The sequence below is a fragment of the Pseudoliparis swirei genome, chromosome 11 (genome assembly GCF_029220125.1).
Source record: "Pseudoliparis swirei isolate HS2019 ecotype Mariana Trench chromosome 11, NWPU_hadal_v1, whole genome shotgun sequence".
NCBI classification, from domain to species: Eukaryota; Metazoa; Chordata; class Actinopteri; order Perciformes; family Liparidae; genus Pseudoliparis; species Pseudoliparis swirei.
In genome coordinates, this window is record NC_079398.1 from 1,730,978 (window position 1) to 1,758,956 (window position 27,979).

Consider the following 27,979-nt stretch of genomic DNA (forward strand, 5'->3'; position numbering starts at 1 on the left):
CCCCCTGTATATTTAGTATTATTATTTAGTTTTGTGTTCTATATTTATTTTTTCATTGATGCGTTTGAGGTGCACCGCTGCTGTGATTTTTTAAATGTTCCCCACTGGGACGAATAAAGGAATATCATATCATAAAATACTTGGGACAACAATGTAAATACTTTATTTCATTGCATTTTTCACATGAAAAAACAACGTGTAGGTCATTAGCACGATAAAAAAAAAAAATTCCTTTCCACCAACGCTCGCAGACCCTGATGGACTGTGTGCGTTAGGAAGAAACTCCAATCAATCTAATCCTTTTATTCCCCCGCCCGGAAGGATGTCGGTAGGCGGGAGGAACCGGAAAGACGATGCGCGACGTTTACAGTCGTTACATAACGTCAGTGCTATTCAGGTACAGATGGAGCAGAAGTGCAATACAAGTCGAACGCAAGTGTAAAAGCGGCTGCTTCGATCACTTTTAAAGAGCTTTTAAAAAAAGTCAACATCCTCTTTTCGTTTAAAGGCGTGTCTCTTCACAAAGAAATCCACAGCAATTTCCAGCAGTTTTGTCCGTTTGCTTTCAAACTAAAGAGTTTGTTCTTCCTCATCTGATTCCTCTCTGGAGCGAGTTGTCCAGGAACTCAGAGTAGCAGGACAGGGAGCAGAAGTGCTGCTGCACCGGAGCGTCCGTGCCCCCCATGTCGTCCACCAGGACCACCGTGTGAGACACTTGGTGCAGGTTCATGCTGACCGCCGTCTTGATGTAGAAGTTGACGCAGACGCGCCGCAGTCGCACAACTTGGCAACTTCTAGGTCCCGGCACAAGTGGGCCGGGATGAGGTGAGGTCCGTACGGTAACCTGCGAGGGGAATCAGAAAGGACACAATGAGGAGGTCGCCGTTAAAAAAACAAAAAACAGGGCCGCCGCCGTGTGACGTGCCGGGCGCATTTCATTCTCACCTGAGGTTGGCCACGGCTCTGGAAGCCAGCTCTTGGAGCGGAAGCGGGAATGTAAGATTCATCTTGTGGTTCAGAGGGTTGGTTTGGACAAACGGATTCCCAAACAGGTCCAGGTTCTCCAGACTGAGCTTCCGGAAGTCAAAGGGCAACACGGCGAGCTGGTTATGCGCCGCCGACAGGAAGCGCAGCTTGGAGAGTCGGCCCACGTGGAACGGCAAGCCGACGAGCTGGTTGTCGTCCAGCTTGAGGTTCACCAGCTCCTTGAGCTGGCAGAACTGAGCGGGGAGGGACTGCAGTCGGTTCTGGCTGAGGTCCAGGAGCTGGAGGGTCCGCTGCAGGGTGGACAGGCAGAGGGCCTCGCTGAAGGCCTCCAGGTGGTTGTTGTGGAGGACGAGCTCAGAGAGGCAGCCCAGGTCCCCGATGGTGGCGGGGAGTTTCTTGATGTGGTTGTTACTGAGGTCTAGCTTGCGGAGTGCTGCAGAAAAACAAAAAGAACTAGAACGGGCACTCGGTAGAGCGCATACCTTCGCATATCACAAGATTGGGCATTGAATTATGAATATGTTGGCATTAGTTGCATGCCAATTGGATAGAAATTGACCGCGCTATGGTAAAAAGAAGATTTTGACCGTTTCATGACCTTGACCCGATCGATCCCAAAATCTAATCAAATGGTCCCCGGATAATAACCACTCATCCCACCAAATGTCATGCGATTCAAGAAGATGTTGACCTTTTCATGACCTTGATCTTGACCTTTGACCCGATCAATCCCAAAATCTAATCAAATGGTCCCCGGATAATAACCAATCATCCCACCAAATTTCATGGGATTCGGTTTAATACTTTTTGAGTTATGCAAGTAACACGCATACAAATAAATAAATAAATACACGGCGATCAAAACATAACCTTCCGCATTTTCAATGCGAAGGTAAAGATATCACAACTTAATCCAAACTATTGCACAACATTAAACCGTTGATTTATTAATGCTCTCTAATCTTCTCTACAAAAAACAAAAAGGCAGCCGAAGTTCAGCAAACGGCCCCGCGTCGACCCATTCTACCTTTCAGCGACAGCATCCGCATGTCCACCCGGGACAGTTTGCAGTAGGAGACCTGCAGCTGCTCCAGGGAGTAGGGGAAGTTGGAGGTGAGGGGGTAGTCCCTCTTGGAGACGATGGTGAGCTTCTTCTTGGGTTGCTCTACGTCTCTGGAGCGGACGGGAGTGAGCGTGGAGAGGGGAAGGCTACTGGCGTCGCTTCCTCGGTCCGCCAAACGAGCCGCCGAGAGGAAGTTCTTCAAGCTGTTTGCATCCGCCTACAAATAAATTAATCGATGAAGATACAGGTGGATTAATAGATTCGTACATCAGAGGAAAAGGCAGTCTCAGGTGGTTGTGTATTTCATTTCATTTCATTCTTTATTTGAACAGGGGCCGTACACATCAATCGACCCAGGGGAGAATGTGTCAGTCTTAGCTTAGGCTACATTTCAACCGGAGTCCCTGTGAAAATGGTTATCACAAAAACATCATAAAAAGCAATAAACATACTGGTTGCGATCAAATATAGGCCTCATTATAAAATCATTAAAAATAAATTTCAAAAACATCATAAAAAGCAAGAAACATACACCCAATCACTGAGGAGGGTGTCACGATTCATGCTCACACATCTGATTGCTAAAATATGTCTGACTAGATTCCTTGAAATATCTTAATTTACTGGCCTGGAATATCTTGACACTTTGTTTGAATAAACATGATGAAGGTTTTGGTGAATACATGTATGAACTAATGCAGTCCACAACAATAGACCGTCAAACCAAAAAAAGCACCTAAAGACGAATCAGGGTGTTCATTTAAATGATCAATTTATTCATGTATATTCCCTGTAGGTTGTTTATAGTTTGTGTTCCACATTTCCCACAATGTAGGACATTGTGTTCCCCCTGTGTGCCTTTCAACACGGCAGGTTGAACCATGTTAGAATATAAGTGAAAGGTCACCGCGGCCCTCACAACAGCGAGGAGGGCTTTACAGCAACAACTGGAAACAATGAGGTTGCTATGGCGACCCATCAGCCGCAGTCAAAACAACGGCCTGTGTCGGTCTAGCCGATGAACGAGTAGGTCGAGTCCTCTGGGACGTTTCATTCAAGGAAATAAGATTTAAAGTTGCTTCATCGTGAACCTGAAAATCAGGTAAAGAAAACAACAACAACAACAACAACTTATAAACACTGAAATTACACCGTGTTGGAAGTCGTACCTTGCTCAAACAAATGTCAATAGCAGGTTCCTTCAACCTCACAGTGGCTTTGCCTTCCTCCACAAACCAAGTAAAGAACTTCTCGATGTTGTCTTTAAGCTGCAAGACAAAGTTGGCAAATGTCAGTGATGGAAAACCACACGACGCCACAGCAGGGCGGGAACACGCTGCCGTCCAACCGAGAGTGATTCACGGTGTCAACAAGTAGAGACAGGAAGCCGTGGAGCCTTTTCCTCAACATGCAGGTGGATGTTTTTACTGAGCTATTTAAATGGCCATTTGAAATCAGAAGCTCCTGAAGGCAGCATTTGATGAGTAATAAATAGATAAATAACAATGGTGTCAAATGGCAAGGGTTGGAGTTGACTGAAAACCAAAAACAGTCAAAGTCGCTGGAAAATGTTGCTAATGCAATGTTTGATATAGTCTATTAAAAAAAAAGTTACAGTAGAAACCTGAACGCTTTTATTGTCTTATTAAATTATACTTGATGAGAAAGCATGAACATGCTGCGTTATAATGTGACCTGAACACTGGGTGTAGCATGTTGTGTGTCAACATATTAAATTACATTCAACAATTGTTTATTTAGCCCTTAGTGCATCTAGATATTAAATGTAAGGAGATGAATAACAGGAACAACGACAACAAGGTGCATTAAAACGAGTGAGGTCTCCTGATTGAACTCTGCTCTATGAAGGGGTGAATAACTCAATTCCACTAAAAACTGATTTAATTGTTAGTAATGTTGTTGCTGATGAGGTACAAACTATAGTTTTTAGGATCTTTTGGTTTCTGACCACTTTTGGGTGATTCAACATGAACCGGGTCAAATTGACCCGGGAACATCACGGTTGTTTGTAAGAAACGAACATAACAGGAGGGTTAACATAAATAATATAGCGCCGCAAACATACAACACCAATGAAAGAAAGGAGGGGGATTTTTTTTAAATCTCTCTTCGTTCTCTTGAGGTCAGTCACAATATGACAGGATTTATACTTTTCTTCTCCTTTCTAAGACTTTTTAAATAGAAACTTTGCAACTAAAGTCAACCACTGGGCTGATTCAAGTGAATTCATCTTGAAAATGATGCTGCAAAGGAGTCACGACTGGAGGATGGACTGAAGTATAAACAGATCCTACATATACAGAGCATGCAAACAACAACAACAGCCAGTGACCTTGTACTTGCAGCCTGCTCGGTCCTTCGCGGTGCAGACCATCATGTAGATGTTGCAGCGTTGGCTCGTCTTGTCCAGGTGCTTCCCGATGGACAGCACCGCTCTTATCCCCTTCCCGCGACTCTTCATCCCGAACGAGGGGAGCATCCGATTCACCACCTCGACGTCACACTGCAGCTTCATCCCGGCGGAGGACAACACACACACACACACCCGGGGTCCAGCTTAAGAACGAGTCGGAACCAGCCGAGGGTTGAAACGCATACCGGGGGAAGGAGAGAAGAAACGTGCGCGGAGAGGCACCGCAGCGACCCGCTGCAGCTACGGGCACAGCGCTGCTGCACACGTCCTCGTCATGGATGTCAACAACCGGGACACCGGGGGCCGGGTCCGCCGAGGGGCAGCTGCCGCTGAGCCTGGCCGTCGGAGGCTCTACACACCGCGAGGCAAGCGAGCCGTCAGCGGGCAACCGCGTGGAGCTCGGCGGTGTCTTGACAGTCGCTGAAAGGCCCCCGGAGAGGCGTCCGTGCGGTCGCTCTGGTTAGCTGCCGTTAGCACGATATCCCGCGCGTGGGAAGTGACGTCATGGAAGCGCTCGGCGCGGGGCGCGCGCTTAAGAGGAGCGGGACAGACCCGCGTCCGTCCAGAGACAGACAACTATACACTATTGCTTTTTAATAAACGATCAAAGTGGAAAGTACATGAACTCGATCGCTGTGCTGAATCACGTGATCACGTCCATGTTTTGTAACTTTATACAAATAGTGTAGCCTACTTTTAATGAACATTTATTTGCTAACTTTAGTTACGAATACATTTTCACATTCAGATTAATAATACAAAATATAATCAACACATAAATATGGTGTGTGTGTGTGTATTATTATGTAATAACCTCCATTTAATGCATCACTTTAATCCATTAATAGGCTATACATTAATCTGCAATGGGCCTTCGACATAATGAATATGACACGTGTTGGTTCGGTACTTCAAGCAGCTCAGAGCTGGATGTTGATGCTAAGATACTTAGCCACATTTTGAATGCAAGACTTTTACATGCAAACATGTATTCCCACTGTTGCATTGCTACTTCTGAGATCTTATGTGGTAGTTTTAAAAATTACAATTTAATATCTTCTTATTCAGTCACATTTGAGAACAAAGACACCCAGTCCACATTATTAGCTGATAGTTGTTTTGCTAATCATAAAGCAACCATTAGAGGTTTGACAAAAACCCTTTACTCACGGTCCACTTACTAGCGTTTTCTGGCACTTTCAATGGGCCACTTCTTCTTCTTCTTCTTCTTCTTCTTCTTCTTCTTCTTCTTCTTCTTCTTCATTAATTCATCAGGAATACTTTCATTGCTTTCCTTTTGGCTTTCAGTTCAGGTTCCTTCTCATCGTATTCCTCATGAATAAAAGCGAAACAAACAAACTAGGAACACAATTAATCAGCTAAAAAGACAACAACTTATGACATGCAACTTTTATTATAAGAAGCACAATCTTCACACATAAAATAACAAGTACAAGGTAAAAGTAAGAACCGGTGAAGTTTTGCATCCTGTAATTTTTGAGAAATCTGAAGGATGAAAACATTCGGATGCTGACGTCGTGCAGTGTTCATGTCTGCACCATGATCAGATTAGTATCGTCATTACACACACCGCAACACAAGGAGGGTACGACACTTCTGAGGTGATGCTTAAGACTAACTACGACCACACCTGCGTCTGTTTCAGAGACAATTCAATTGTAATAATATAGACATGTGCCATTCAATATGAGGACTGTTTCACCTTTTTCTGACTGTATCAAAAAAGTAGAAGTGAATATTCCTTCACTTCAGTGGAATAGTTTGAAAGAGTTCCATAAATATTCATTAATTCCCCCACTGACCCACTTTATTTTATCTTATATGTTGACTGTTGATTGTTTTTAATTGTTGTTGTTTTGTTTCTCTGTCTAATATGTACACACTAGCCGCCAAGTCAAATTCTTCGTGTGTCTAATACATGTTTCTGATTCTGATTATAATGTAATTATACCAACACCATCCATCGATACTGAATCTATCCTGACTCAAGTGTCTCCGTGTCCTTCACAGATCCGTCTCCACGCAGGAAGACTCTCTGCGTCCGTAATATCGCCTCGCCTCCCTCCCGTCCTCGCTGCCGCAGCACTCAGACCGGTGCACGATGAGAACTGGGAAGAACCGGGCGTCCCCGTAAGTCGGCGGACTGTCGCTGAGAGCCAGCCGGCTGGAGTCGGACCGGCAGCATCGCTCCTCGGCGCAGCAGGGCTCCGTCAGGCTGCTGCTGTGGCTCCTCCACAGCGACACGGTGCGATGGGAGCCGTACATGCGGCACAGGGAGAATCGCGACGTGTCCGACGAGAGGTGCGAGTGGAGCAGCGCCCCCCGGCGGGAGAAGATGGAGGAGCAGCTGGAGCTGGTGACGGTCCTCCTCCTGCCTCCTCCGTCGCCTCCTCCGTCGCCTCCTCCGTCGGGCTCCCTGCATCGCTCGCAGTCCTCCTGGCTCTGCAGAGCGCCGTAACTCCGAGCCGCCTGGCCGCCGTCCAGAAGGAAGCGGTTTGAGGACGCCGTGTCTTGTAATGAGTCCGCTGATCTCAGGTTGATCAGCATGGCCTCTGAGTAGCTGGGAATCACCTGGCGGTTACAGCGTATGTGCCACTCCATCTCAGTGCTGTCCAGTGTGTCGACTCTTGGAATAACACACACGGTATTATTCCCCGAAGGCCTGTCTTCATCTTGAGGAGACGGTCGGTACTCCAACCCAAACAGTTTATCGATGCGGTAGTGCACAGAGGCAGTGCGGTACTCGACCAGCACTCTCAGAGGCCAGGACAACATCAGCAGAGCTGCCAGCCAGAAGGCAACTTGGGAAGTGTACCAAGGCATCCGATCTGGATCGACATAAGCTACCAGGTGTTCTCTGAAGTCCACGTTCTTCAGCTGCATCCCCTCCCTGGCCTCCATGTAATCATCCAAACCCTCGATTTCAGAGAAGAACCTGGCTCTCTGGTTGAGGTAATCATTTTCTGCACCGGCCTCTGTGAATCTGAAGCATTTGGTGAAGCGCAGGCGAGTTGCCGGGTGTCCCTCCAGGCCGACGAGGTCGCGCGACACATCTTTCATCCCACAGCGGCTGAAGTCAAACTCACCTTCAGCCACGTGGGTGTTCACTCTCTCGTGGTACACCTGAGCGGTGGTGTACGCGTCCCCGTTACGGTATCGAGTGACTTGCCGAGTCCGTCGCACAAAGTGGTAGCTGATGGCCTTCCACCAGATGCAAGGCTGGGCCTGTCTCATCCGCAGCGCGCGCTCATACACGCTGTCCACGTCGGCGTTGCTCTGCAGCTCGCTCCGGGCTCTGCAGTGCCAGCACTCCACCATGGAGAGGACATACAGCGCGAGCAGGAAGGCCAGAGGGATGTAGATGTAGCCGCCGGAGCAAGGGCTGTCGTGGTAGATCATCGAGGACCCCCGCATGGAGGAGGTGAAGGAGGCCGTGAAGGAGGAGGTCAGGGCTGAGTTGAAGCTGATCTTGGTGACCCGGGTCAGCCGACACCAGGCCACCGCGCCCAGGCAGCCGTACATGAGCAGAGAGAGCAGCAGGCAGCGCCATTGGGACTCCCGGCAGATGCAAGAACCAAGGGACTGCTTCACTGGACGCTGCTGCAGAGAGAGAGAGAGAGTAATGAGAAGAAGGTATTAAATCAATGAGGCCATAAGATAAGATAAGATATATACTTTATTAATCCCCAAGGGGAAATTAGTTCTCTGCATTTAACCCATCCTTAGTTGTTAAGGAGCAGTGGGCTGCAGTGATGCGCCCGGGAAGCAACTGGGGGTTCAGTGCCTTGCTCAAGGACACTTCGACTTGCAACTAATGGGGAGAGCCGGGATCGAACCTACAACCTTGGGGTTGCAGGACGGCCCTCTTACCCCACTGAGCTACAGCCGCCCCCGAAACATGGCAGTGACATGCAGTAGAAATGCAAATGAATGTGGCTCCACTATAGACTGCCAGGCGTTCCCATACCAAGCACAAAGTAAATCAAACGAAAGAAAGCTGGCAGGAAATGAATTAAAGCGCTGTGAGTCAAAGCAGCTGACATATATTAATATTAACCGAGATGATTTAGCACATCTTTCAAATTAATTTAATTTATATTGCACACGGGCAAATGCACTGGCTAAAGTTGTCACATTAATATCACACGTTGGCACTTGGGTATACAGTGTGTAGACAATGTTCCTAAAAACCTTGAGGATTTAAAATGAATTGTAGAAATAGAGCCTGATCAGCAACACACACGTTTCTGGGTGTCAACGTCTTACTTATAAGCGTGTCTTTTAATAGAGCCTAGGCACCTTGAATATAAAGTATGCTCTAGCCACAGAATACATAACAGAAAATGAAAAATAATTCAACATTTACCTCATTCATCAAGGATTAATCGTAAATAGTTGTGGTACCAAATGTAAGTATTTATTGCTTTTACTTGTTTTTTAGGAAATACCTTTACGTTTTGGACTGTTGGTAAAAACAGAAAATCTTAAGATGTCAACTTGGACTCTGGGAACTACTTTTACTACTTTCTGATATGTATAGATAGTAAGTGAAAGAAACTAATGAGCTAGTCATTGATAAGGGAAATGATAACACAAATACTTCTTGTTAGATGCAGCCGGGCATGACGCAGTAAGGCTCATGTATGCGTTCACGCACTTAAACAGTGTGTGAATAGGACTAAATAAATCTAGTGCCGTTACTTTCATGAAAATTGGTATTTTATACAGTATAAAATGAATATAGTGAAATATGACCCACATGTATGTAATATAATTCAAATGAGCTTCACCAGGTAAAATTATGCTGATATGGTAACCCATCTGTAAATATAATGACGTTATTATAATAATCGGACACTTACAAGGGCCATTCTGTTGCACTTAAATGTGTCACACATACACACACACACACACACACACACACACAGACCTGACACATCTGATCTACACTTATCTGCTGAGTATTGCTGGTTCGCTCGGGCAGACACAGAAACTGAAAGTGCTGACATTCAGCAAAGACACACCGGCCTCAAGCTATTTCATCAGTAACACTAACAGTAGAATAAGCTGCGTGTAACCCTTTGTGTTCAAAAAGAGCAAATCAGGACTGACATGTTTAATGTGTGCTTCGGTTTGGAAGTTTCACACCTTGTTGGTCACATTTATCATAATTTCTAAATGACTTCATGGCTCTTTATTTATATTTTGGGTTCTTGTGGTGACAATCGTCCCTGTGAGATCCGGTGTTCTTGTAGACTATAGCTCTGGTGTTTATGGAGTGAAACAACTCATGCTGACAACCAGCCCACCCGTCACTGCGCTGACACAGGATGTCACTTTGCGGATTCCACCTCAGTTATTTATGGAGCAACAGGGATGCGATTCTTGTGTATATGGCATTCAGTAGTTCAGGCCTCTATACTGCAGACATTACAGAATATACAGTTTAGATGTTTAGTCAATTTAAGGTTATACCAATACAACAATATAATCCCGATTAAACTAAATCTGTTGGCTGAAGATAAATAGGACGCTTGTGAAAAAGACACAATTTGTGACTAAATAATCGACTGCAGTATTAATAGGACCTGGTAGTTATATGGACAATGGCTCTGAAGTAAGACAACTCGTGCTCTCTACTATCTGTGCATGGCTGGCTGCACACAGCCAATAGAAAACACAGGCAGCAAACACAGGCACACGCATGCACTTTATCAAAACTTTAAATTATAGTCTGCATGGCTTTGCTGCTTAACAACTCTCTTTCGAAATATTATGCATGCACTTGTGAGAGTATCTTTCCACGTCAATTCACATAAATTCTACTGCCACTATGGACTATGACATTTGATCAAGCAGAGAGGCTGTCAGCAGGTGGAAGCATTGGCACTCTGATGACACAGAGAGGATGTCAACAGTATTCATTTGTGATCCGATAACTAATGTGTTATAAATAAAAAATATCTGTATGCATTTTGTTTAAGGAATTAATTCAACACACTAAGCTCAAAGAACTCTCACTTAAGCTATTTATTTGTGTATTGCACAACAATACTGTTTTGGTTTGTCATTTCTAATAATGTTATCGTAAAGAGGCAATTTAAATTGATAACTGCTGCCATTTTGGTATGTGTAGTTTTTAATATTTGTGTTTATAACAAATGAATGGCTTCCCCTACCTCCTCTAGGACATCACTCTCAGCTGGCGAGCCCTCCTCCTCCTCCTCCTGCTGCTGCTCCTCTCCCTCAGCATCATTGAGAGCACTGGCCGCCGTGTCCTCCGCAGTGTCCGGATCGGAGGACAGCATGCTGCACTTTTCGCATGACAGAGAGAGAGATAATAAACTCACTCCCTCTTATTCACTTGGTCCCTCCGGTCTGCTCCCCCTTTTCCTAGTCCCCTTCAGCCCCACGCCGTCTGGGCCGGAGCCAACGGGCTGCTGCACGGAGCGGGGCTCCCGCGGTGATCCCGCCTGGCCCGACGGAGGGAGGCGGGGTTGAGGGATTTCACCGCAGCAAAGGCAGCAGAGGTTGACCATTGTGCAGTAAACGAGAATTTTTTTAAAATCCAGTTTAAATGATCGAATAAACCAGTGTGTCTAATACGTAAGAAAAAAAGGTCACCGCGCAATGTTGATCCGGATGATTCAGGTGCGGGTGCGCTGTCCAGTGTCCAGAAGAAGGGAGGAGAATAACGCGAGATCTCGCTGAGGTTTGTGGGGGAAACCCTGTTACACGGTAAAAAAATCAGCGAGGATGCATTCAAATATATTTGCATATTTGTCAACAACTCAGATGCATTGCGTCTGCTTTCTAAGCCTCTAATTATTCTCAGAACATTTAGCAGAAATCGTCGGATGTAGAGAAAAACGAAGTCGCTGCGCGTTCCTTTCTGTTTTTTTCGGGTGCTTTTATTATGAAGGAGGAGTTTGGTGTCACATTAAAAATCTTCCGTGTGGTCATCCGAGAGTTGTGTATCACGCTGGAAACACGGACCCAACACTTAGTGTTAACTGAAGGTTAGACAACACAGTTGTGACATATTTTAAAACAACACATACGGCCACATTGTAACGACACAGTTTGGTTTTATGTTGGGTAATTTTACCTTCAGCTGAATAGGGTTTGACGTTTCAAGCTAACGTTAAGCTAACGACAGCTAACTAACTGGGTTGAACTAGTCCATCGGGTCGAATGTAAACTTATCTGATGTTAAAGAAACAGCTAATGTGTTCATAGTGGACGTTAGACATGTGACATTTATTTGGTTTATTAGTGACCGCGTGTTGCTGTCTGCCCTTTCTTACACTCACAGATAACGTTTGTTCGCCTTAAGCTTAGCAAAGCTAACTGAAGTGCAGCATCTAACTGAATCAACATTACTCAAGAGTTAACGTTTACATTATTTTATTTTATTAAATTAAAATGGCCTTCTTTCTGTTCAGAAAAAAACCCATATTATTTAAATCTGTCAACAGGGGCTCGCAGTTGTTTCTGAGGGAAAACTCCAGCTTTGGGTTTCTTGAATCAGCACCTTTCACTTCAATAGTCTGTTGTCTAACGTTTCTCCGTGAAGTCAGGGCTGAGGATGGGTGGTGTGGATCTAGACCCAACAGTGGCGATGCATTTCATATGTTCTTGTGTCCTTTCAGAGGGATGTTGCAGCGTCCCAAACCATCAGACTGTGAGGCAGACCTCCTGAGAGAGCAGGAGAAGTTTCTGGCCTCCGGTGAACCTGCCGCTGCCAATGTGATCCGCAGACCTGACAAGAGGAGAGGCGAGGCTGGAGGAGAAGAAGGAGGGGAACATAACAGAGAGACTGAAGGAAGACAGAGGGATGTCGTCACAATAGAAGGTAAGAGATGTGTCTGTTTTGTTCTTTTATTTATTGAGATTAAAAACGCATCGACAGTTGACATGTTGTGAGTTTACGCTGGTACCTAAAAAAGCATGATGTACACAATCGATCATATATATGTAAGATTATTTCATATCTTTTATGTTTCCTCCAGATCTTCCTGACCAACTCCCGTCTCTGACGCCAGCCCCTCCTAAGAAGTCTCGATTCAAAGCCGGTCATGTTACTTTCGAGGATGAGGATGCTGGGGAGAGGCTGGACCAGCACGACATGCATGTCAGCGCTGTTCTCTCCAGAATAGTTGTAAGTACCTGTTGTAAGAACCTCTCCAAGTATACATGCATCTAGTGTGTTGAGCAGACTTTTTCCAAGTTTGGTGGCATCTTGTTACGCTTGACATCATTGACAGTTTGTATTTATTATTTCATCAGTGGAGCTGTAACATCTCTCTTATTTTAAGGAGAGGGACATCAGCTCTACTCCAATATCTCTACCAGATTTTACAGGCATGGCTTTCCCTAAAGCAATGCACCGTTCAGAGACCAGCAGTCAGGTAAGAAACGTTATTATTTAAAAATACTTTAAACTTACGAACATTCTATATTCAAGCTGTGTGTCCATACTCTCATTGTATCGCAACAATAAATGTCATTCAACTGGATTTTTAAGTCCATTCATCTTTACGTCCAGGCGCCACCGTCTTCCACTGTTGGAAAGAGGAGTATCTTTGCACGTCAGATAGCAGCTCAGAGACTAAAGGAAGGAAAGACACCGTTACATTGTGCACCTGAAGCTGCTCACACACCTGAGCACAGAGAGCAGAACCTGCCACCTGAGACCAACATGGATACAGATGATCGTGAGTCATTATTTCACAACTTTTGTATTTGGGAATTGGTCTGTGGTATTTTGCTCCACAGACCCCCCCTCTTCACATTCTGTTGTATCTCCCTTTGTCTTTCTCTCCCTCTCCTCTCCACTCACCAGAGCCAACTGCAGTTTCATGTCTCAGCCGGCTGTCTGGTCAGGGGCTCGGGGCCTCAGGTAGCTCAGGAGAACCGATGAGGATCCACAGGGAGAACCAAGCCAAGCTGCAGGCCATGTCTCAGTCTGAGATACTACAGGAGCAGAAGAAGCTCTTATGTCAGCTCGGTAGGCAATCATGTTGTTCACATGGAGGTGAATTCATATTTAATATATATTGACATGAAGACCTGATGATATGTGTTGAGCTTGAATTAAAACTAGTAAAGTACATAGTTTTGGTCCCACTGTATATAACACAATTATTTCTTCTTCCCAGATCCTAGACTAGTGGACTTTGTTCGATCTCGCAAAGCCCAGAGTGTCCCGTCCTCCGCCTCCGCAGCCAAACAACCCCGGGGCAAAAGCAGCCAGGAGGATTTTCCTCTTGAAAATATGAGCGGACAGTCGGTCTCCTCTGGTGCTGCTGTGCCTTCTCAGAAACCCCGAGAAGTAGAGATGGAAAGAGAGGAGGAGCAGCCACCGCCACCTGCAGCGACAGGTACGATGGATTTAATAGCAACCTCTTCATCAGCTCTACCTTGTCCGTTGTTCCTGGTCTCTGCTGGAGATATAAAGACATCCATAGCATCACAGTTCTGGTGATGACTATGCTTCTTGCCTCCTTAGACTTGTTTACATTTCAGATGTGGAATGTAACAAAGTACATTTACTCAAGTACTGAATTAAATGACAAATTTGAGGTACTTTATTTGAATATTTACATATTATGCAAGTGTATACTTCTACTCAACTACATCTCAGAGGTAAATATTGTACTTTTGACTCCACTGCATACATCTGACAGCTGTAGTTACTTTTCAGATTACAATTTCTCACAATATTGTTCTCCACTGGAAACCATGTACCTCCAAATATATCGACTTAGAATGTGGATGCTTATGATAGTCTGAAGTGTCCTTATATGGGTTGAAAATATATATATATATATTAGGGCTGTCAGCATTAACGCGTTAATCTATGCGATTAATTTGGCCGCGTTAACGCACTAAAATATTTTAACGCAATTAACGCAACTTTGTTTACTTCCAGTGTTCGTTGAAGTTTTTACACTCTGAGTGTCAAACCGCGGCAGTACGGTTTAACACTGTTTCCGTTTTTAAAACAATTATTTCTCCGCGAAAATAAGGAGCATAAATCAGTTTAACTCGTGGATGAATCAGTCGGGTTTCCTCCTGCTCCTCCTTCCTCCCGTCTCCCCCTCTGATACACAGAGGAACGGAGGGGCGACATGTCGGGGGACGCGGCGCGGAAAGAACTCGACACACGAAACCTTCACCGTGATTGGTCAATCCGTTTGTCTGTCAACATTTTGGGGAAAAAACAACCAATGAACACTCAGTAAATCACAAAGGACCTCCCACCTCAGGGTAGGCTCTATAGCAGCCTGTCAGTCAAAGAACCAGAGAACACGGCGCGAGGACAATGAGGCTCATTGAATAGAGCTAAGATTGTTCTGGAATGTTTGATGTAGAACACGTGGGGATGTGTCATGTGAAAACGCCATTAAAAGGTGAATTTACATTTTTTGTAAAATGTATAAAATGCCCCTTAGGATGTAAAATGCCCCCAGCCTCCAGAGGGTTAACGTGACATATGTGAATGTCAGTCAGTTACCAAGGCCACTGGTTCTGCTGTTCAGTGTTAAAGATGACAGGACCAATGGGGTCTCAATATACTTCTTCTTACTAATCTGGATGTTTCACTGAAGAAACAATTTATCATCCACAATATTAAATACCTCGCTGGCACTTTATATGTAGGAGCCTCTTTGAAAACACAGCTCTGTGTGAAGTTTTGTCTTTAAAAAGAAGAAAAAAAACCTTTTAATCGCGATTAATGAATTTCAAAATGTGCGATTAATTAGTTACATTTTTTTTATCGATTGACAGCCCTCGTTTATATACATATATACTTGTATATGGATATATATATATTATATATATATATATATATATATATATTACATAACCCTCTTGCATGGCTAAACAGGGCTGTTTGTCTGAGCTCATTAGGGATACGTGGTTCTCGGAGAACGGCGTCGCTACAAATACATGAGGATGTTGTAGACAATGATGCATCGCTGTAGATTAAACTACCGAACATCAGTGTATATATATAGGAAGTTGAAGTTTCACAACCGTAAACGTCTGCAGCAGGAAAATGCACCGTACACACGATGCAGCCGTAACATGAATACAGACGCATCTTATATAATAAATTATAAAACACTGACAGCGACAGTTTTTCAGCATGAGTACTTTTAACTTTGGATACTTTTCAGCAAATTTAGCTGATAATACCTTTAATTAATTATAAACATGTTACTTGTCGTGGAGTATTTTAAATTAAGGACCTGAATTATTCTTTCACCATCTTTAATTGTAACCTTGTTGCTGAGATTATCCAAAATATTTTGATCAGTGGTCATCCCACCTGTGTGTCTGCCTCCATCCCTGCCTTCATCCCTCTCTTAACCCTTGTGTTGCCTTCGGGTCATTTTGACCCGATTCAATATTTAACCCTCCTGTCGCCTTCGGGTCAATTTCAATTTTCAAATTCAATGTTTAATTCTTTTTAACTCTCGGGAAAACACAAACACAAAAACATAAAGCTTAAAACTTTTGAAAACAATATTAATTATAAATATTTTCTGGAGATTTTAATAGTAAAGGTCATATTGACCTCAAGGGTAAATTAGTAAATATAAAAGGGTTAATGTTCCTCACTCACTTCTCTTCCCTTCACTCTCTTCTCTCCATTCTCTAAATCGTATAATCAATGTGCAACGCTTCTGCCACAAGGCTAAAGCCCCGACATAATGCTGAACACTGACTTCACTTTTATTGATTAGCAGGAGGAACAGACTGAGCCAGAAGTAGCCACTCTGCAATTAAGTTACTGCAGACCATTCAACGTGAACTCACCGCCCTGATGAGAGTTTTGCTAATGGATCGTATGAAGACAGATTTTTGCACATCTGGATACCAACAATTTCCCAAAATGTGTTCTGAAGCGAGCTGGTTTGGTCATTCTGTTATTTTGGTCAAAGATGATGTATTAGATGAGTAGAAGGCAACATGCACACCACTCAACAACTGCATCGATTTATTTTAAAAGCGTTGTTGTTCTGGTCTCAAGGACCTTTCTGAAGACGCATGTCAAGGCGATTTACTTTTTTCTTCGCGGAGATGATTTATTGCCTTGTCTACCTCCCTTTTTAGAGAAAATAACCCTTGTTCTAGGGTTGAGAATAAATAGCAAGATGTTGCCTCAGCTCCTTCCAAAGCATCATTAATCATTGCCGTGGGAAGGAGCGGTGCTGAGGCCAGTGAGTGCAGGAGTACTTTGTGTTTGCCGCTGTGACCTGTGACACATGGAGTTGGGACCGTATCTGTGCTGGCAGACAGACAGCAGTTGTACCAATTATTAGATGAAATCATACATAGTTACGACTCTCGCTTTTACCCTCATGTGTGTGTGAATTCAGAGATGGACCTGCTGCTGAAGCCTCAGAAAGAGTGGGTCCACATGGATAAGCTGGAGCCAGAGAAGCTGGAGTGGATGAGAGACTTGCCTGCACCCAAAAGGAAAGGAACCAAGGAGGTAAGGACACCTCCCTGGTTCTTATGACACCAGCAGAGGACTTTAAAAAAAATCAATTTCAACCTAAAGCTTCCATTACATTTAGTATTTCTGCATTGAGTCGACTGTGGTTCTGTGTACTGACAGGCCATGCAGGCTCGGTTTGACTTTGCGGGGACCGTGGTTCCTTCCACTGAGGATCTGCCCACACATTCTTCACGAGTTCTTTGCAATTAGCACAGGAGCAGCACCAGCTGATGACAAAGTCACATTTTTGATTAATTCTAAACATTACCTGTAATTTGAAATATCATGATGGTGGCCCATCCCGGAACAGTCTCTTTCATTTCCTGTCAGTGTTTAGCTTGGATCTGTTTTTGTAAATGGATCCCAAAAAAGTCCTTTTCACTAAACTTCTTGACAGATTGTTATGCTACTTTCTATGACAGCGGTAAAAAAAAAGTGAAGCATCATTGCGAGGCTAAAAACCAGATAGATCTCAAAGTTAGCGTTTTAGACGAGGCTCCAGGTCTTTAGCGTTAAGATGATTTTACTCCTAACATTGATGATTGCTCTGCAGCGGGCAGGTTACTCCCTGCAGGAACTATTCCTGCTGTCTCGGAGTCAGCTCATCCAGCAGAGGAGTCTGGCTCTCGGCACTCTGTCCAACATCCTCTCAAAGGTACATAAACAAACACACACACACCCACACACACACACACAGTGTCGCTGCAGAGGCACATGTCTATATTCACTCCAGTGGTGGATTTCCATCCCCTGTAGGCACGTGTTGGGGAGTACTCGTCAGCCCTGAAGGGCAGGGTGGTGTCCACTCTGCTCGACGCCGGCCTGCTCTTCCTGCTCCGCTTCGCACTGGACGACGGCGTGGAGGGAGTCATGTCTGCCGCTGTGCATGCACTGAAAGCCCTCCTTGTGTGTGAAGAAGATGAAGTAAGACGATCCATAAAATTGCCATTTGATCTGGAAAGAATAATAAAGTTGGCAAAAGAATCCCAGTAACATTGACCAGTTATCACAAAATATGTCTCGGAACCGAAAACAACTTGATTTGTAGAAGAAATAATACACTTTGGTTTAATGTTTATCTATAAGAGTATCTAAATCCCAATGTGTTGTCCCTCATGTTCAAATATACATTGTGTGCCCTCTCAGGAGTGTTTGGACTGCACCTTCTCTTGGTTTCGCGGCCTTGCCTCCTTCCCGCTGCTGCCGTCCGCTCAGGAGGAAGAGGAAGAAGAGGAGGATGCTGGGCTGCCCGAAAATATGAAGTTTACGGCGAAGGAGAAGGAGGAGAGGAAGAGTGATCATGATGTGGCCAGGCAGGATGTGATCAAGGTAAACATGTTTACTTGGTTTCCTGAATGCAGAGGACATCATGGTTGTTTTTGGCATTTATTATTGGGCAATACTCAATCTTTTTTTCTGGCATACTAAATAGTATGGTAGTATGGGTATTAACACCTTATTTAATATATCGCGCAACGGCTAACAAGCTGTACCCAGTATGCCGCTGGGCGGTTTAACAGAGGACCCTCTTAATACACTCCAGTCTTCCCGTTACTCACGACTAATACATATGTCCTGTAGTTCTCAGGTGCTCCCACTCAGAACCTCACTTCCTTCGGTTCTCCGAAATACACCAAGTGCCAAGTCGATACGATGAACGATTGTCAAGGAAATCGAGGCCATACAAACAGAGAGACTTCCATTAAATGTTTTTATGTCATTCATTTAGTTCTGGAAAAAACTAAAATAACGATTGAATGCTTATTGTGTCTGTTTCAGGGTCTGTTGAAGATGAAACTGCTCCCCAGGCTGCGTTACATCCTCGAGGTGTTCCGACCTTCTCCCCGAGTCGTCCAGGACGTCCTGCAGATCTTGACCCGCATCGCGAGGCACTCTTCCTCATCTGCCACCCAGGTGACGACGACGACATCAACTGAATCAACAATTTGTCAAACATGCTTGTAGTCCAATTAGTTCAGTTTGCCTCTATTGTTATCCTGTGAATTTAGTTTGACTCCATTTCTCTCCCAGGTGCTCGAATGTCCTCGCTTGATGGAGACGGTGTTGTCGGAGTTCCTTCCGGCTTCCTGGACGGCGCCATCTTCCTCCAGTCCTCAGTCTGTTTACGGACTCCCACTGGCCAGCGCCATGAAGCTGTTGAGGGTGTTGGCCACCTCTGGCAGACACACCTGTGCCAGACTGGTAAAATGGGTCATGGCCCTCTGTGTTTAATTGCTTTAACATGTATTAGAATGACCGCGTCGAGAGGTTTATTTAATACTAACTAGATGAGCTGTGTCCACACGGATGCAGCCGATATGAAAAGTTGTGCTCGGTGTAATATTATTGTACAGATTATTCTTTGCCTCCCCGTCTCCAGTTAAACTCTCTGGGCGTGAAGGAGCGTCTGCCTTGCCTGCTGAGCACTGAGCCCGGTGAGCTGCTGCTGGAACCGAGCGAGGCCCTCAGGACCACCACCGAGGCCTACAGGCTGTGGGCCGTGGCGGCCGGCTATGGACAGGCCTGCACACTATACATGCAAGTGGACCCATTCAATCTCCCCACCAGGGACAGAGATCTCCCTCTTCAGGAGTGTTAAGTAGCCCGATTAGAGACGGCGAATCCCGAGACCCGTTTCATAATTACTCTCCTGATTAGCTCGACACTGTAATCCTCTGCGCTGCGCTTCTCTCACAGTGTTTTTTTTTCTTCTGTTTCCACAGAGACTTGTATCCAAGCTTAGCGAAGACCTTACAGTCGGTGCACACGGCCGTGGCCCTCTCCCATCCTCTGGGGCCTCTGCAGCTCCAGCGGGTGCTGGCTCTGCTTTCTCTGCTCACGCAGGTCACACACACCGCTGGCTGCCACCGGGAGCTCCAGGCTGGCATGGTCAGGTACAGATGAGGATTAAAGTGGTTTTTAAAATAATCATCACGCAACACATTTGGATCCTTTTTCATCGACGAGTTTAGAGCTGCAAAAATGGATCAATTAGTTACAATTACTTATCATAGATGCATTGGTTTGAGTAATTTTTCAAAGGAAAACAAAAGTTAATTTCTCTCAGACATGCTTCTTAAACGTGAATGTTTTCTGGTGTCTTTATTCCTCTTCAACAGTCAAATGTGATATCTTTTGAGGGTGTCAAGACTTTCGTCTCTCACTATCTTCGGAGATTTTAAAGACCAAACAACTGATCGATGAATAAAGAAAATAATTGACAGATTATCGCCAATGAGAATGCTTGTTAGTTGCTATCCACGTAACCCTCTCTGTTTTACTGCAGCTCTCAGGGGGAAGAGTGCCCTCCTCCTCCTCCAGTGTCTTGGGGTCATGTCTCAGGGTTGCAGCCGTCCTTGTTGGCACATTTGAGGGGCTTTGTGAAGAACCTGGATAATCCAGTTCAGAAAGACCTCAGCCTGGCTGTCATACCAGCGTACTTGATCTACCTAGAAGCGTACTACCATCAGCTCTCCAGACAGGTACTGCTTCCTGCCACGTTAGGACCAATCAAGTTCTACTTCCTGTAGTATATAAGTGTATTGTTATCTCTCAACTAGTTCACCTGGTTGAACTCGTTGGGCTTTACTGAGTTCTGAATCCATGAACGACATGACTCTCTTCCTCAGAACTGTTTCAAGCCAGTGGAGACCCTTCAGGAACTGGAGCGGCTGGCGTCCGAGGTTCTCCTCCCCCTGCTGTCCCACCATGTGGTTCAAGGCCTGATGAAGAACCTAAAGTATGTCTGACTGACTGTGGGAGCAGTGGGGTCCTTGTCGTTATTCCATGTCGAATAATAATGTCTAAATAATGAAAACTGATGGCATTCGCCTTTTTGTTTTGCTCAAACATCAATTTTGTTGACAGCGCTTTCTGTTATTATTTTCTTTTTCACACTAGGTCTTCCTCAGTGGTGTGTAATGCCGAGGCCAGTCATCAGGACCCAGAAACCACTCCCAGCCTCCCTGGTCTGGCCTGCCCAGGGTGGAGGAGCCGTCCGGGGCCGGTTGCTCCGAGCTCCCCCTTCCCTCTTCTCACAGCCCTCGGGCTTCTCCTGGAAACCATCACAGGCATCCACAAAGGCCTCAGCTCCAAGGTACGTCTTTAGAGAGAACTTCCGAGGGTTTTGTCGCGATGCAATGACTGGCACAGAAAGTAATGAGCCATCAATACATGCATTGTGTGACCCCCCCCCCCCCCCAGTTCAACGGCCTCCTCCTGGCAGAACCTGTGATTGGTTACCTGAGAGGTTGCAGTCAGGCGACGCCCACCCTGTCTCACACCAGAGCCTGGCTCGTCCGTCATGAACACCACCTCCTCTACCTGCTTCTCCGGCTGGCACACAGACTGGTACGCTCCAACTTTGATCAATGTCACTATGGTTATTGTTATTATTCTGTTGTTTCATTGTTTTATTCGATGTTTATTGTTCTGTACCTTTCACCGACTCAAGTTCCTTGAATGTCAACACACTTATGTACCAATACATGATTCTGATTCTATTCAATGATTGTGTTGACCTAAATCATGCAGTTAAACAGGGTTCCTACGGTCATGGAAAACCTGGAAAAGTCATGGAATTTTAAAATGGTCATTTCCAGGCCTGGAAAAGTCATGGAAAAAACTTAAATTATAAAAGTTTTGGAAAAGTCATGGACATTTTTTAGAATCACATATTCATTTATGCCGAGTTTGAAATAATGAATATGTTTTTTAAAGAAAGACGCTCAAAATATAAGCCGGCGTACAATGCGCAATACGCAACATGTTCTAAATTTTTCATGTGTAGACCGAGATTTCAGTTTGTTCATGGGAATTTGGTTTAAAGTCATGGAAAAGTCCTGGAAATCCATTGGTCAAAACGTGTAAGAACCCTGGTTAAAGCTTTGTTTCCTTCAGCAACACTATCTTCTGCTTGCGATAGCTCGTGTTACAATCTAAATCCACCCCTCGTGAGTACTGCATAACAACACATCCTAATGTTCACCGAACCAACCACTGTTGTGTTTTCTCAGGTCTCCATTGAGCCAGAAGTAGCCAAGCACGCCTCACTGTACCACCAGGTGGCGCTGGTTCTGCTACCATGGTTGTTACCAGGCAGTGAATACCTGGGGCACGAACTGCTCTCCACCATCATCTTCAACAAAGACTTCATCTCGTAAGTCGGCTCGACTTTACTCGTTTCCAGTTGTAATGGATTGCCAGTCGGTGCCGACACAATCTACACCGAGTCTTTTTAGTTTGTTTGACGGGGCTAAATAGAATCCAATTTCACAGATCACATTATATTCAAAACTAGAATGGGCACTCGGTAGAGCGCATACCTTCGCATATCACAAGATTGGGCATTGAATTATGAAAATGTTGGCATTGGTTGCATGCCAATTGGATAAAAATTGACCGTGCTATGATAAAAAGAAGATGTTGACCTTTTCATGACCTTGACCTTTGACCCGATTGATCCTAAAATCTAATCAAATGTTCCCTGGATAATAACCAATCATCCCACCAAATATCATGCGATTCGGTTTAATACTTTTTGTGTTATGCGAGTAACACGCATACAAATAAATAAATAAATACACGGCGATCAAAACATAACCTTCCGCATTTTCAATGCGAAGGTAATAACATTTCTTTGGAATTTGATGGATTCAGTAAAATATCAATTTTTCCCAACAGTGATGTTCCTCATTATTTGCTTCCTCTTTGTGGCAGTATCACTCAGTGTGTGTGTGTGTGTGTGTGTGTGTGTGTGTGTGTGTGTGTGTGTGTGTGTGTGTGTGTGTGTGTGTGTGTGTGTGTGTGTGTGTGTGTGTGTGTGTGTGTGTGTGCGTGTGCGCGTGTGCGCGCGCCTTCCAGAGAGGGCCACAGTGGAGGGCCTGAGGCTGTCGAGCTGGGCGAGCTGAGACTCCGAGAGGAAACGCACCACCAGCCCTCTCCCTCCCTGCAGACCGTCGGCGCTCTCCTGAGAGAAGCCTGCGTCCAGCTGCCGTCCATCCGAGGCTGCTTCCTCACTCACCTGGCCCACCTGGAGGCCTCCGTTCTGACGTCCCGAGACGCTCTCCTCGGCCGCGGGCCCTGGATCAGCGCCCACCTCCTCCCGGAGCTCACTGGTCCCACCGTGCCATCCGATTGGCCTTTCCTCCCACTTGTCAGCCTGTATGAGCGGACGGGGCTGTCCGACGGCGGCGGCCTGGAGGTGGAAGCCCTCCCGCATGGCGCTCTGCAGGCCGTGACCCACTGTCTGCAGTGGGTGCTGCTGCTGGAGGTCTGGAGGGAGGAGGCACTAAAGGTACGGAAACAAGTCGGGTCCATTACATTCTGTGTTTATTGCCTTTATCACAATCAACAAACGTTCATAAGAAAAACATTCGGCTTAAAACCCACTTATGCAGTCTCTATGAAGACTCTGAAATGTATCAATGTTTTCTTATTTGGGATTTATTCTTAGGGAGTAACAGAGTGTCCAGACACTTAGTTTCATTATTTAAAACTAGTATTATACTCTTTTAATATAGAATAATACTACACTCACATTAAATGAGTAATTTACATCGTTATTTGATATCCATATGACTCGTTTGGGAGTCCCTTCCTGCAGAACCTGTACCTCCACTGTATAGGTTTATTTATTTTCACACACTTTTATTTAATCATCATTTATCATCATTCTTCCTTGATTATTGATTTGCAATTACCAAATATGATCAACTTTATGTGCTCTACTCTCTATTTAACTCAAGAACAGATTTATGATCAAGCTCCAGAAGATATTGGTAAATGAGGCCCAATATATTCATAAATTTATACTAGTCATTAATATTGTTCCTCTGGTTGTCGAGCTTCTCTTCTCGTGAGTCTTTGTCAGCCAACATAACATTATATGTGTATCTCTGTGTGTGTGTGTGTGTGTGTGTGTGTGTGTGTGTGTGTGTGTTATTGTAACCTCCAGCATCTTGTGTCATGTTGCAGGTGATCCTACCTGTCGCCAAACTGGCCCGCCTGTCCTGTGTGTTCCTGTGTTCCAGTGACCTGTTCATGGAGAGGCCTGTTCAGAAACTGATCTGGGGTCTGTTCAGACTGCTGACCAGGTCTCAACATGTTTGATATCCAGATTCTTGCCGTACAAAAGCTAAATTGAGCACAGAGAGCCGAGTTGAACCAAATCGTCTCCATTTCCAGGCGATCCAAGCTGGACCCGCTGGACCTAGACGTCCCTCCTCCCGGTTTAGCTTCCTTCCAGGACCTGTACACGGCGCTCTTGTCCCAGTACGAAGCCGTGTCCTTCGGGGACCGGCTGTTCGGCTGCTGGGTGCTCTTACCCTTGCAGAGGAGGTACAGCGCCACCATGAGGCTGGCTGTGTTTGGAGAACACGTGGGAATGCTGAGGTCACTGGGGGTCACCCTGGCTCAGGTGAGGATGAAGATGTTCCTGCTGTTATTCTCACTCGTGGTGCTTTGAGAGTCGTTTTGATTACATTTGACTAATATTCTATGATTAATTCATGATAAATTTGGATTCATGTTTTTATTTTCCCGTCACTTGATTTGAAGCTCTCCATTCCTATCGAGCGGTTCACCTCCCCCCCTGAAGACTCCCTCCCTCTCCTCCACCTCTACTTCCGCTCGTTGGTGACGGGGACCCTGAAGCCTCGCTGGTGTCCCGTCTTATACGTGGTCACTTTGTCTCACGTCAACACTTTCATCTTCTCTCAGGACGCGGCAGCGCAGGTACAGCACTGTGTATTTATTAATGTACAGATTAGGCTTTGGGCCTTTTCACTGTCAGCCACAGTAGAACTGCTGCCACACATGTGGACCTTTAGCAGATCTAGAATCTGCCACAGCTGCACTGAATAGGAGGTTGGATTTGGGTGTTTTGAGTGTTTTTATGAGGATTTATGCACATTGTTTGCACTAAATATGAACTCGTTGGACTCAAAATAGTTCAGATTTCATGCATCTGCAAAACTCACATTATTATTATTATTATTTAACTGTCAAAGGGCCATCCCACTTGGCTCGATCATGATCCAAAATATTGATTTCAATCATGGTGTGTGAGGTTTTGGGGTAAACCGAGAGAATAAGAAACACATTCAGCAACTTTAACTTATTTACTCGATTCACAAAGCATGATTTATGCATGCAGGTTTATTAAATATACACTTCAACTGTTGCCAGGCTATGACATCAATGAGGCCTTTGATCTTAGATCCTCTCATCCTTTTTCCAGGAGGTTGAAGCAGCTCGACACAGTATGCTGAGGAAGATTTACTACTTGACCGATAAGGTATTTCTTTATTTTTTGCAATCATCTCTTCTGGTCTTGTGTACGCTGCACGGTGTTTATTGATCGTACCAACGCTCCATCTCTCCTCCCATGTTGTTTTTTCGCCACATTGTTTGACAGATCTGTCTGTTTCTCATCGTCTTCACCGCCGTCCACGCCACTGTTGTGCCGCTGGACATTTATTTCTTCCTGTTTTTTCACTTCTTTTAAATCTTCCACAATACATTCTTATGTTTACGAGTGAATAACCAACAAGTGTGTCAAAATTGGCCAATAGTGAATTTGAATATTCAATCTTTAAAGCACTATCCACTGATGTATTTCGAACTCATTGCCTCCCAAGTTAGCCGCTCGGAAGAAATGAACCACTTGGTGGCAGCAGACTTCCTGTTAGACCCAACACAGCCTGGCACTTGTTTAGTTGCACAGTCAGAAAACTGATATTTCGTTCTGTAAGTACCTGGAATCTATGGTGGACTTTTGTAAATGCACTTTCTAGATCTGGTGAGATGGATTTCAGGATTTCAGGCTTTCTGGCACCGAAAGAATGAAACCGTTTTCCGGCCGATCTCTGACTTGTTCGTTTAAATGTCTTTTGTTTTATGTAGAGCACGTTGAACTGCTGTTGAGTTATATACAAACGTATTATAATTCAATTCAATTAATATATCACTTGAAACTATCAAATGTAAAATAATGTAATAACATTCTAATATAATAAGAGTAAAGAACAGAGACATCAGTATCTGTCGGTTCCTCTGCTGGTCGAGAGAGACGAGCCGCTTCCTCTCAGCCAGCAGACCGTAACACAATGTTCTGTTGTTGAAGCGAGCGCACTGCTCATGTAAAACATGGCGGTGGAGGACGGGAGACTGGCAACGGAGCAGATTAAGATATATCTTGTTTACATGGTTAAACGTTTAAATGATGCTTGTTGCCTTCGCATTCTGCGGAAGGTTATCTTTTGATTGCTGTGTATTCATTTATTTATTTGTGTGTGTGTGTGTGTTATACGCATAACTCAAAAATTATTAAACCGAATCGCATGAAATTTGGTGGGATGATTGGTTATTATCCGGGGACCATTTGATTAGATTTTGGGATCGATCGGGTCAAAGGTCAAGGTCAAGGTCATAAAAAGGTCAAAATCTTCTTTTTACCATAGCGCGGTCAATTCTTATCCAATTGGCATGCAACTAATGCCAAAGTGTTCACATGACATCAAGCTCCCCACACTCTCATGCCAAGTACCCAAAAAGTGGCTGCGGCGAAGGTATGCGCTCTACCGAGTGCCCGTTCTAGTTTAGCATGTACATTGATAAGATATTGGCTTTTTACTCGTGGAGGTTTTATTGCAGTTACAATAACGAGCATGGTTGTCATCAACTGGAGTTCTCTTCACGTGACCCGGTTCACCTCGCCGTCTTCCCCGCTTTCCCTCTGATGGGCTGTCGGCCGACACCTCTCCGTTGAGGTGTCGGTCGGGGCGAAGAGGCCGCGGTGTGATGATGAATACTACGGCCATCAATCCTCGTGACATTATTTTGACTCTTCATTGCATTTCAGGCACTTCCTGCTCAGTGTTCTCAACATGTGGCCCTCGTCTCCAGAGGCTCAAAAGTCAGACGAGTGGCTGTTTGGACCTCTCTACTGGCTTGCTAACTCATTTAGTGTTCCACCTGAATCAAACTGTCAATATTCATGTTTTAATCATATATATATATATTTAAAATAAGTTGGACTACTCCACCATTTTCCCACAGAAATCCTTGCAACCACAACCTCAACCTCTGCTGCTCTTCTCATGCTCTTTCTCTCATTTCCAGGTGTTGAGGAGCCACCTGCTGCTCTTCCGTCTCCCACAACAGCACTCGGAGTCTGGCTTTGATTTGTATGAGCAACTGCCTCCAATCAGGGAGAGACGTCTGGAGAGTGTCCTGAAACTGCAGGAAAGCAGGGATGGCAAAGCAGATTGAAAGCGGCAGGGAGCGGAGGAGGGACGATACGGAGGGAGAGAGACGCGCAAAGAAGATGCCGGAAAAGAAAGGACGCAAAGTGAGACATTCAAATTCTAATAGATTCTCGCCTTTTATCTTAAAGGAAGCCCAACCTGAGAGAGATTGGGCCAGGCCTTTGCTTCAAGCATAATTAAGTCTAAACTTGGACTGTCGGTGTGTATGTAATCTGCAAGTCTGTTAACATTTTGGTTTTCTCAGGTCACTTAAACCTGAACAACAAGTCAACCCTAAGGTTAAATACCAAATGAAAATGAAGTGCAGCTCGTAAACCTTTCCAGGGAGCAAACGGGAAGAATCCAAATCAAACAAAAGCAAGAGCCAAAAGGCGTCGGCTGCTGAGGCCTCGGCATGATGTTTGTCAACGCCGGTTGGACTCAGTCAAATACGGCAATTGGTAATTTCCTTGTAACACCAGCACTTTTCCAAAGTTGGTGTCTGTGAAACAGTCCAGGATAGTTGTTGGCATCTCCGAGGAAAGACAAGTTCTTCTTTCCAAGAAAGTGTCTCGTGTGAATTAAACTGCTTTTTTTTTAAGCGTCTGTGTTGTTGTTTTTCTTCAATCACAATGCTCGGAGTTATAGCCCATATAAAAGAGTTTGTAGGAGCGTCTTTTTTTTTTTTATCACTATTAAATCCACATCCAGCC

The 27,979-nt window shown here is 44.8% G+C and overlaps 3 protein-coding genes across 3 annotated transcripts; 1 reads left to right on the forward strand and 2 right to left on the reverse strand.

Moving 5' to 3' along the window:
* Nucleotides 1-147: 147 nt before the first annotated feature.
* Nucleotides 148-5,033, reverse strand: LOC130201403 (leucine-rich repeat protein 1-like). The gene is given in 6 exon segments (XM_056426405.1): nt 148-768; nt 771-844; nt 946-1,420; nt 2,015-2,267; nt 3,220-3,318; nt 4,404-5,033. Coding segments are annotated over 6 exon segments (1,263 nt in total). The 5' UTR covers nt 4,587-5,033; the 3' UTR covers nt 148-589.
* Nucleotides 5,034-5,877: 844 nt separating this feature from the next.
* Nucleotides 5,878-11,028, reverse strand: si:dkey-13p1.4 (transmembrane protein 151B). The gene is made up of 2 exons (XM_056426444.1): nt 10,685-11,028; nt 5,878-8,105 (listed from the first exon to the last, which is right to left on the reverse strand). The coding sequence occupies exons 1-2, from the start codon at nt 10,811-10,813 to the stop codon at nt 6,510-6,512; spliced, it is 1,725 nt and encodes a 574-aa protein (XP_056282419.1). The 5' UTR covers nt 10,814-11,028; the 3' UTR covers nt 5,878-6,509.
* A 412-nt stretch (nt 11,029-11,440) lies between these two features.
* Nucleotides 11,441-27,872, forward strand: rpap1 (RNA polymerase II associated protein 1). The gene is made up of 27 exons (XM_056426445.1): nt 11,441-11,524; nt 12,158-12,360; nt 12,518-12,666; nt 12,824-12,916; nt 13,054-13,222; nt 13,351-13,515; nt 13,667-13,888; nt 16,898-17,013; nt 17,140-17,214; nt 17,573-17,674; nt 17,776-17,943; nt 18,166-18,348; nt 18,799-18,933; nt 19,051-19,221; nt 19,400-19,557; nt 19,743-19,913; nt 20,306-20,501; nt 20,649-20,758; nt 20,920-21,115; nt 21,223-21,369; nt 22,035-22,177; nt 22,882-23,314; nt 23,995-24,113; nt 24,205-24,436; nt 24,577-24,753; nt 25,259-25,315; nt 27,142-27,872. The coding sequence occupies exons 2-27, from the start codon at nt 12,162-12,164 to the stop codon at nt 27,289-27,291; spliced, it is 4,236 nt and encodes a 1,411-aa protein (XP_056282420.1). The 5' UTR covers nt 11,441-11,524; nt 12,158-12,161; the 3' UTR covers nt 27,292-27,872.
* Nucleotides 27,873-27,979: the final 107 nt, after the last annotated feature.